Source organism: Euprymna scolopes, chromosome 7, assembly GCF_053919585.1.
Source record: "Euprymna scolopes isolate OS-2025 chromosome 7, ASM5391958v1, whole genome shotgun sequence".
Lineage (NCBI taxonomy): Eukaryota > Metazoa > Mollusca > Cephalopoda > Sepiida > Sepiolidae > Euprymna > Euprymna scolopes.
Genome location: NC_136488.1, coordinates 150,982,533 through 150,994,614, shown reverse-complemented (window position 1 = coordinate 150,994,614; position 12,082 = coordinate 150,982,533). Strand labels below are relative to the sequence as shown.

Here is a 12,082-nt window from a genome sequence, read left to right as displayed (position 1 = left end):
ATCATAAAAAAGTTAAGTCTTATACTCCAGGCTCTAAGTCATGTTGCCTCTGCACAACCGGAGCTATAACTATATTTACTTCCCCTCAAAGTAACAATATAATACATTCTAAAAACGAACTGATCTCTTTCTGTAAACATAAGTCCAAATTTAATTGTGGTAATTTTGAAATTACATAGTTATTACTTTAACCTTTCAGATAGATATATAATTTTTCTTTAACATTATCGTTTTTTCTACATACTTTCTTAATACTTTATAACTTAATAATCCTTTATTTTAATTCTTTATTTCTTCTTTGTTTAGCCGGTTTTTTATCTGCAATTTCCGTTTTAGTGTTTAAATATTCCTATCTATCAAATATATCAATCTACCTACACATTCATATCCTGTATGGATATTTACTTATATTTTACTATATGCATTTACTTACATATTACTTGCTTTATCCGGAATTTGCAGATATCGGCCATCCTCTCCCCTTAATTTATTTTTTAGTGTCTTTAAATAACTCCTAATGATATTTTCTAAAGTAATAACCTGTACACTTCAATTGACCTCCTATATTTTTGGCGCCTTTTAACGTCATTTTGTCTGGGTCATTTTGACATTTGCTTTTTAATTTTCTATTTAATCTATTTTTCTTCTTCTTCACTCATTTTTCTTAATTACACTTGGCAGCCGAGTTTAACGCATATCTTATTTTTCTTTTAATTATATTATTGGAATTCTTTCCCATTTTCCTTGTACCTATTCGTGAATTATTCTACAGATTTCGGCCTTTTGGATTGTTTTGGATCATCTTCCAATTACGTTATTTCCTTGGATTTTACTTGTGCGAATGGAAATTCAATTAACTTTCTTGGATTTACATTTTTGGATTTTGCCGTCATTGGATACTTTACCTTTCACCAGATTATCAATTCACGTGAAATCACCTATTTCTCCACCCTATTCTCTCAGCTTCATTTTTTGTTATCAAGTAAGATCTTTGACTTACTTGCAGTTTCATCAAATACTTTTGTATGCAAAATCCGATCCCGCATTTTGCTAATTCCTACTCTCTGATGAGAAGAAAAGTATTTCTTCGAAACTCCGTGTATTAAGGACTACCCACTTATTTAATGTTTCCTTTTAACATTAAATATGTTTTTAATTCTTTTTCAAAGTGTTTTTAAACATGTTTTATTAACTATTTGCTCTTATATACATATACATGTATATATATATACATGTATATATACATACATATATATGTATATATATACATGTATATATATACATATATATGTAAAATATACATACACATGTATATATATACATGTATATATACATACATGTATATATATACATATACATGTATATATATATACATATATATGTATATATGTACATGTATATATATACATATATATGTATATATATACATGTATATATATACATATATATGTATATATATACATGTATATATATATACATATATATACATATATATACGCATATATATACATATATATGTATATATATACATGTATATATATATGTATATATATACATATATATACGCATATATATACATGTATATATATACATATATATGTATATATATACATACCTGTAAATATATACATATGTATATATATATACATACCTGTATATATATATGTGTATATATACACATATATATGTATATATACACATATATATGCATATATATACACATATATATGCATATATATATACAGTATATATATATATATATATATACAGTATATATGTATATATATACAGTATATATGTATATATATACAGTATATATGTATATATATATACAGTATATATGTATATATATACAGTATATATATACATATATATACAGTATATATGTATATATATACAGTATATATATACATATATATACAGTATATATGTATATATATACAGTATATATATACATATATATATATACAGTATATATGTACAGTATATATATACATATATATACAGTATATATACATATATATACAGTATATATATAGCATATATATACATATATACAGCATATATATAGCATATATATACATATATACAGCATATATATAGCATATATATACATATATACAGCATATATATATATATATATACAGCATATATATATATATATATATATATATGTAGTCATATACATATATGTGTATATATATATACATATGTATATATATACAGTATATATATATACATATATACAGTATATATATATACATATATACAGTATATATATACATACAGTATATATATACATATATACAGTATATATATACATATATACAGTATATATATACATATATACAGTATATATATATATACAGTATATATATACATATATACAGTATATATATATACAGTATATATATACATATATACAGTATATATATATACAGTATATATATATACATATATACAGCATATATTTTTACATATATACAGTATATATATATACATATATACAGTATATATATATACATATATACAGCATATATATATACATATATACAGCATATATATATACATATATATGTATATATATGTACATGTATATATATACATATACATGTATATATATACATATACATGTATATATATACATATACATGTATATATATACATATACATGTATATATATACATATGTATATATATATGTATATATATATATACATGTATATGTACATATATATGTATATATATATATGTACATATATATATACATATATATGTATATATATACATATAAATATGTATATATATGTATATACAGGGTGCTCTTAAAGTTACTATACAGTCTTATTGTTTTATTGTATTATATTTGTATTAATAGTTAATATTTATTTATTTTACAGGTGTATGTAATCAAGCATGCCACACAAGCTAACTTTGGATAAACGCAAATTTATTTTGAAGCGATATTGGAAAACAGAAAACGCACAGAATGTAATTCGTGATTGGAATCATTATTTTAATACAGATCCTCCAACACATTTGGCTATTTATAAACTTCGAGACAAATTTGATGATACTGGCTCAGTTGCCGATGCTCTGCGTTCTGGTCGGCCAAGTGTGTGCACTGAACAAAATTTGGCTACAGTTGCTGAGGCATATGACAGAAGCCCAAAGAAATCACTTTGCCGTGCGAGTGCAGAAACTGGTATCAAACGAGCCTCTCTACATAAAATACTCACGAAACTCCACATTCCGCGCCTAATTCACGGACTTCTTGAAGATGATCCTGATCGCAGGTCTCAGTTTTGCGAACACATCGTCAGGATGTGTGAGGATAATCCCACTTTCTTGGACGAGATTGTGTGGACTGATGAAGCCACATTCAAACTTTCGGGACACGTAAATCGTCACAACTGTGTTTATTGGAGTGACACAAATCCTCATTTTACGATCACGTCCCAATTGAACCAGCCTGGAATAATTGTCTGGGCAGGAATATCGTCTGATGGAATTGTGAGTCCACAGTTCTTCGACGGAACTGTTACAGGAGAAAGGTACCTGGACAAACTGAGAAATTTCATCGTACCGGCATTGAGACAACGACCAGATTTCAATAACTTGTACTTCCAACAGGATGGATCCCCACCCCATTATGCTACAGCTGTCCGAAATTTACTGGATGAGACATTTCCTGATAAATGGATCGGCAGGCGAGGGCCCATTGAATTTCCTCCACGATCTCCAGACATAACGCCAATGGACTTCTTTGTCTGGGGAGTCATCAAAAACTCTGTATTCGAGAAAGCCAAGAAGTGTTGAAGATCTTCGACAATTTGTTATTGATGCATTTGCCAACCTTGATCGTGACTTGTGCACCAAAGTTTGTCAGAGTGTGGTGTCACGTTGTCGAGAATGTATTGGAGCTGAAGGCCTCCAATTTGAATATTTGTCATAGAAATTGTTTGCCTTGATTGTTACAGTCTTTTCGGATGTAACACGTGTATTTTCTGAGATTTTTATAAACATAAAGGTGTTATTTCTTTTTATTTCTTTTGTTACAAATAAATATTTTAATACAATATCTTACTGTACTGTTAATATATTACAGGGTGTCTGTATAGTAACTTTACGGACACCCTGTATATATGTATATATATATATATCTGTATATATGTATATACATGTATATATATATATATATATATATATATATATGTATATGTATACTAGCAAAGGTACCCGTCGTTGACTGGGTTCAAAAACAGCCTACAGAAAATGGACTCTGATTTATGAAAGTATGATAGGTTATGAAAAGGAAGGGTTGTAAAGAGATAGCTTCGAATTTGCGGATATCAAAACCAAAACAAAATATGATGAAAGTAAAAATAAAATAGATAAATCCCATAATTTATTATACCATACCTGTTCACACTGAAACACTTATCACAATATTCTGTGGATCTATATTAAAAAACCTTGTTAATCTTTGTGACATATTTCCAATCTATGGAGGTCAGGCGCGAACGAACACCCCATAATTTTATTATACCATATTTCTTCAAACTGTAACATAATTATCAAAGTATACTTACGCAAATAGATATGAAAAGTGTTTATTAAAGTTTGTGCCTATTTCCATTCCATGGAGGCCAGGCGCGAACGAAGATTCCACAATTTTATTATACCATCCCAATTTAAGTTAAGAATACTTTGATAAGTATGTTTTATGTACATCTATATCAAAAACACTTTAAACTTTCTTTTTGATTTTTAAATTTTGTATTTTCATACTTTGTGTATCAGGCGCGAACGCAGACCCCACAATTTTAATGAACCACTGTTCTGCCAGATCAAACATACCCATTCCTGGGTCTCGATACATCTTCTATCATTATGTGATCAGTTTTTTAAAATAGTCAACCATATAGGAGCCTATCCGTGACCACATACACACACAGCTTTATATTATATATATATATATATATATATATATATATATGTATATATATGTATATATATATATATATGTATATATATATATGTATATATATATATATATATATATATGTATATCTGTTGCGATCCGTTTTTTTTCCATTTGGTGAGCCAATGTTCAGAATTTCTGTTCGAGAAGAAAAAGAAGTTTGCCATAGTTGCAAACTCATGGAAGTCGCAAACATTTTCGCCTATGGCAAATTTCTTTTTACACTCAAACCGAAAATTTGAACATTGCCCTTCCAAATAAAAAAAACGGATCGTGAGAAAAACAGACAGGAATTATCTCTTCCGTCCAATGAAGCATGCATATATATATATATACAGGAAAAAATAAGAAAGCAAATGGGAGATTTTACCAGCTTGGTTTGTAGACGTAGGGTTGAGCGGTTCGCTCTCCCGATTGTTTTTTAATATCTTTCTGTGTTTAATTGTTTTTCCTTTCTTTCTTTTCACTCACGCACACATACAAGGATACATATAGCATATTTTTTTCTTATATAATATGACTTTACCTAGTTAACTATTGGCTCTTTTCCGCTAGGTTATATTTGTTTAATGTTATAATTATTTTTACTTAATTTTATTTATGATTAGTGGACCTCATATTGTTTATGCGGGTTGATTTCCGTGGTTTATTAATGTCCGAACTGTTTACATTAGTTCTGGGATTTCTTTTTAATTATTATTATTGTAGTTAAACCTCTTTCTTATTCCAATTTCTTCTCTCAGCGTTATCTGGAAATGAATGAGAACGATCGTGCAGGCATGTACCCATGAGCCCACCCTGAATTCCATGTCATCGTAATTACTATCATCTTTTAACTTTTATAATCTGTAATCTTCAGTAAAATATTATAAAACAAGGCATTGCTCTAGCTGTTCATAGACGTCCAGCGCGAACGCAGACCTCGCGATAAGAAAAAAAAAAAAAAAAACGGATCGCGAGAGAAAAAAACAGGAATTTCCTTGCTGACCAATGAAGCATGCATATATATATATATATATATATATTTATATGGTTTCAAATGATCTGAAATAACAGCAAGGGGAGACTTGAATCCAAATATTTCTCATGTGTCATATGTCCCCTCTTTTGCAAATAGGGTACAATTATGAATATCTTAAGCATCAAATAATCCTTATACACTGTGAAATTTACTTTATGTATGAAAACCAAAGAGGGGAAATATAACACATAAGAAATATTTGGAATCAAGTCTCCCCTTGCTGTTATTTAAGATCATTTGAAATCATAGCAGCAAGTTTTAGTCTCTCCTTCATCAAGGACGGAGGTTTTGGGAAAATATCAGATATTTTGTAATTCATATGCAAAACTAGGCAAACGAATGACTATGAGGGAAACATTTTATGGTTGTAAAAAAGTGTCAAAAATAGGCTCTGAATTATGGATGATTCTCTTAATGTGCGACCTTAAGGGCAAATGTCACGTAGCCCACTACATATATGCGGCAGAGATAAGGTGACTAATGGGATTGACTGGATATGCAGAACGCAGCCATGACTTAAACTGGCTTTCGAAAGTGGTTTCCCTGACTGCCTACAGAACTGCAATGACATTAAAATTGAGACCATGGATGTGGAGGAGATTTTGAGGCATGCTAGAGTGCTGACAAAACAGCCCTGTGAACTGGGGGTAGTCGCAGTCTCTGCGGCAAATCATTAAAGCAGAGAGAAGCGAACATTAATGAAACAAAGTCGTAGATTGACCGGTAAATGCTTCAGATGTCAAGGAGACCACCTGATTAGAAACTATAGGGAGCCGCGACCAGACTTTATCTGTTTTCAGTGTGGCCATTTGAGACACATTATCAGGAATTTCTCTTCGCTTTTGGGAAATGAGTAAAGGGGTGCTATTGCGCCAGTAGTCAGCCCTTTTATACTGGAAAAGCATGTGAGAGTTTGTTGCCACTATTAAAGGGAAGAGGGCTAGTGCCCTTGTCGATACCGAATGTACAACAACGCTTGTTACTACAAATGTCGCCAACTCTTGGAATGGAAGCAGCAACATTCTGCAACTAAAAGTGATTCTACTGAATAGGCTTATTGCAGGAATTGATGTGGTACTGGGCCTGGATGTGATAAACCGATTGGAAGGAGCTACCATTGCTAAAGGCCAGGTGAAGTTTGGCATTCAGAGTGCACCACGAATGACAAGGAGTGCAACCAGGAGCAATACCATTCAACTGCCAAAACTCAGGCCATGTTCGATTGAGGATGAGGATTTTCGGACCTACTTTGATGGTGATAAATGGACAGTAGAGTGACGATGCGCCACAGAACAACCTGTGTTGACAAATCAGATTAGCTGCTACAAAAACACGCTAACAGGAGATATAGGGTCGCAGTTTGAGAAGGAGATAGACAAAGAAAAATTGATACATTGGTCAGGGAAGGTTGAAGAAATTTTGCCACTCAGGGCCGTGGTTCAACCTACTAGAAGAAAGGCCGGTGTTGGATTTCTGGGAGTTAAACAAGTATGTAGGTTGTCACACAAAAGATGGAATCGACGTGTGTGAAGAAGTCATGAGGAACTGGAGGAGAATGGAACGGGCAATTAAAATCGTAGACCTAAAGTCAGCCTACCTCCAAATTCATGTAGACAAAACACTATGGCAGTATCAATTAGAACAGTATACAGGTCAAGTTTATTGTTTGACTAGATTAGAATGTGGATTGAATTCCGCACCAAAAATCTTGACGGCAGTTCTTAAGACCGTGTTAACCAAAGATGATGTAGTGAAGAGAAGTACCTGCTCTTGCATCGATGATGTACTAGTGGACGAAGCAGTAATATGAAGTGATACTAGCAGCCTGGAATTAGGTGTATTATTGGAAATAGAAGGAGTGACCCTAGAAGATGCTGCTTGGCAACGAAAAAAGGATGATATCGCCTATATCAATGTTGACGAACTTGATGCATGAAGGGCTTTAAAATGGAGGTTAGCACAGACTCCACAACAGTAACATCATGGATTAAATTGTCTGTTGATAAACGGATCAATACAAAAGGAATAGCCGAGATGCTAATCAAGCATTGACTTCAAGCTCTTAGAGACTTGATCCGAGAATTCGGATTGAAGGTAACTGTTACCTTGGTTTCATCACAGAAAAATAAAGCAGACGGGCTGACCAGAGTGAAGAAAACCTGACTAAGGAAAGAGAAAGACATGGCTCCGGTGCAGTAGAGCATCTAAAAGACTTGCATAAGATGCATAATTTTGGAAAGGAATGGACTTTATACCTAGCAAGAAAAGTGAATCTGCACATCACAATGCAAGATGTCCAAGACGTGGTAGAACAACATAGGGAATGTTAATCAACTGACCCTGCAGCGGCTAGGCACGAAAAGGGGAATTGCATGTTGAAGGAAATTGGTGGCGACTAGCTATTGATATCACACACTATCAACATGGACGTGGTATATTTAGCTATGATTGACTGTGAGCCTGCGAGAGTAGCAATATGGCGGAAAATCAGAAATGAAATAGCAGAAGAGGTGAAGAGAGTTCTCGAAAAGGTGTTTATCGAAAGGGGAGGGCCAGTAGAAGAGGTGTTGGTGGATAACGGTATGTCTTTCTACTCGGAAGCTTTTAGAGACTTATGTGCAAAGTGGAACATTAGGCTACATTTTAGAGCTGCATACTACCCAAGTGGTAATGGAATTATAGAGAGGCACCATCGCACTATAAAAGCTGTGGAAATGAGAAGCCAAATTTTGCCTCAAGAAGCTGTATTTTGGTATAATTAATATGGCACCGAAGGCTGACCAAGATGAAAAGTCATTGCCACATCGATCTATTTTTACATACGAATAGCGACATTCATTGGCTGTAACAGAGAGAGTGGAACAGGCACACGTGGAAATCATGGTTGGTGAAGAGGTGTTGGTGAAACCACCAAATTCATGTTGTACAACCCGCTGAAGTACTTTTCAAAAACAAAGTGGCAGTTAATGGAATGTTATGTCACATCTTAGACATACGGAGAGCTTTCTTGTCAGCAGGAGAAGAGAAGGTTGATGAAGTTCTTGAAGAAGAACCTATATGATGGTCGCACCACGAAAAAAGACGTCCAGTGTGGATGGCAAACTATGAGACCAATTATTGATCTTAAAGATCAAAGGGGCATGTAATAAAAAAAGTAGTACAAACATGACCTTGTGCCGTCCGTTTCATGAATGGGATAAAAAAAAATGTCCGTTTCTGATATTTATGGACTGGTGGTCACGTGAAGTAATGAGATTTGAGAGAAATATGCAAATGAGATGCAGTCAGTTTTCGAATGAAAAGCCTGTGTGTCAGAAAAAAAGGGTATGTTGCTTTGGTAGAAGTAAGTTCTGACAGATGTGCGCTGGGGTTTGATACCAAGAATTACTGCCCAAGTGGTAATGGAATTATAGAGCGGCACCATTGCACTATAAAAGCTATGGCATTGAGAAGCCAAATTTTGCCCCAGGAAGCTGTATTTTGATATAATATGGCACCAAAGGCTGGCCAAGATGAAGAGTTATTGCCACATCGATCTATTTTTACATATGTTATTATTATTTTATTATTATTTTTAACATTATTATTATCATCATTATTATTATCATTATTATTATCATCATCATTATTATTTCTATTATTATTATCGTTATTATTTTTATTATTATTATCATCATCAGTATCATCATCATTATCATCATCATTATTATTATTAATCGAATATTTATTTATATCATAGCATCTCAATCCTTATGCAGATGGACAGGCGGAGAGATCTAAGTTGTAGTGTTTTTACTCCTCCTTTCCCGAAAGAGTTATTGCCACATCGATCTATTTTTACATATGAATTGGCGACATCCATTGGCTGTAACATTATTATTACATGTATTATTATCATTATTATTATTATTATTATTATTTTTATTATTATCATCATTATTATTTTGATTATTATTATCATCATTATTATTTTTATTATTATCATCATCATCATTTTTATTATCATCATCATCATCATCATCATCATTATTATTAATCGAATATTTATTTTATATCATAGCATCTCAATCCTTATGCAGATGGACAGGCGGAGAGATCTCAGTTGTGCTGTTTTTACTCCTCCTTTCCCTAAAAACATTAGTTTGTACCTCCTAATTTTCATTGATGTTATTGCCATACAAGTATGGTGATGGAATCGCAAAGTGAATGCTAAAATGCAAATGACTATGATTGCTTATACTCTTTCCTTTTTCTGCTTCATTCGAAGTCGCTTTCTTCCTCACTTCCTAAAACTAGTAATTTTAACATGGACGTGTGGACTCGAACGTATTTTCAGCCAAGAGAAATATTTCCACCCCCACCCACAAAAAATAGCATGTACATACGAAAGTAATAAGTTCCTGCGAAGTTGGAAACCCTTTTAAGTGAGGAGAAGAACAGCCAAGAGATTGACTTTGTTTCTTTTTTTCTTCTTGTCTTTTTGGAAAAATCAAAGATGGCGTAAATTTTTTTTTCAGATTTAAGTAATCATGCTCAAATTCTTTTTTTTTTTTTTAAGTTAATGCGTTCTTATTCTTCTGAGTTAGGATGGGAAATATTCAAAAATTGACATAATAATTTTATGATTGTTTCTGCACTATGAAACAGGTGCTGTCAAGAATTGAACATTTTTACATGCTGAGAAAAAATAAATAAATAAACGGTAAGATGAACATCTCGGAATGTTGTCACTTATTTGTATATGGTCTGAAGTTGTATTTAACATACTTCGAACTTCATAATTAAAACGATTGGATACATAAAGGGGGAAATTTAATTGAATAAGAATAGTTCTTCCCATATATATATAATCCTTGGTTTAGTTGGGTACAACAATATCGAATAGAATGCGCAATTATTTCTCTTAATAAGATCATAATATTTACTTATTTAATCATGGAAGTTCATATCAATATCTTAAAGCTGGAGAGAGTGGACTTAAACGAAAAGATACTATGCTTCCTTGAGCTTCCGTCAGTCATATTTTGATCTGTAGACTTTCTTATATGGAAAGTCACTTGCCTTTTGGGATAAATAACACTGTGCAACGAAGTACAGAACACCTGTGGCCATTTTTATACGTACAATAGCATGGGAAATCCATTTCTGGGCTTTCTTTTTGTCGAATTAGATACAGTTTTTGGCAAAATTGTCACTTTCGAGAATTTTGCTGAAAATCTTAGTGATGTGAGCGATGAACATGGAACGAGATTCCATCAGGATATTTCAGTGATGGAGAAATGTTTTAAAGGAAAATGGAATCCTGGTACGTTGGCAGGAGTACTGCTGGAACATAAAATGGAAGACAACACTCAACACAAGAAAACAAATGTTGTGTTTTTCATTGATAAGCAATAATATAGACTACAGATGTTGGTTTAATCTAAACTTTGCCTCCTGAGTGTGATAAATCTTTATTGTCTACTCTAGGACATATAAGAAAAATGCAATTTTACCCAATTTTTCGAAAAAGTTATTTGACCTACAATGAATTGTTTACTTGATAAATTTTCGTAATTTTGGAAAATATTACTATTTTAGAAATTTTAGTTAAGTACGTAATAATGTTTTTGCATAAAATCGATCTATCGACTCTGCCTTAAACAATTAAAATTATATTATTTAATCTGACATTTAGAATTTTGTCACACACACACACACACACACACACACACACACATATATATATATATATATATATATAAAGGTCAGGATATTTTTCTTACACTGAAACAGGTCTTATGTGGCATGTGCGTTTTTTTTTTAACCTGAAATTTGTTGCAAAGTGTTTTCTGTTGTTTTATTTGAAATATTGTGTTTTTACCTTACATCATTCGTAGGCATTTATGCTGATGACACTACCATCCATGGTAGCACATCTAAGACCGTAAATGACCAAGTTCTCTCCGATTCTCTCTCCTCTGATCTTGAGCATGTGGTACAATGGGTAAAGAGGTGGCTGGTTACTTTTTAATGCATCTAAAACCAAGCTTCTATCTTTACATCATCAACGCTCTGCACCCCATCTGGCATCAATTA

General features: G+C 32.2%; 1 protein-coding gene across 1 annotated transcript; it reads left to right on the top strand.

The window, feature by feature from the left end:
* The first annotated feature begins 3,323 nt into the window (after positions 1-3,323).
* Positions 3,324-3,818, top strand: LOC145280367 (uncharacterized). Its single transcript, XM_080132138.1, has one exon. It carries the CDS (start codon positions 3,324-3,326, stop codon positions 3,816-3,818), a length of 495 nt encoding a protein of 164 aa, XP_079988264.1.
* The last annotated feature ends 8,264 nt before the right edge of the window (positions 3,819-12,082 follow it).

Excerpts from the sequence above, each read along its gene's own strand:
- LOC145280367 (XM_080132138.1), top strand. The coding sequence starts at position 3,324 with ATGTGTGAGGATAATCCCACTTTCTTGGACGAGATTGTGTGGACTGAT.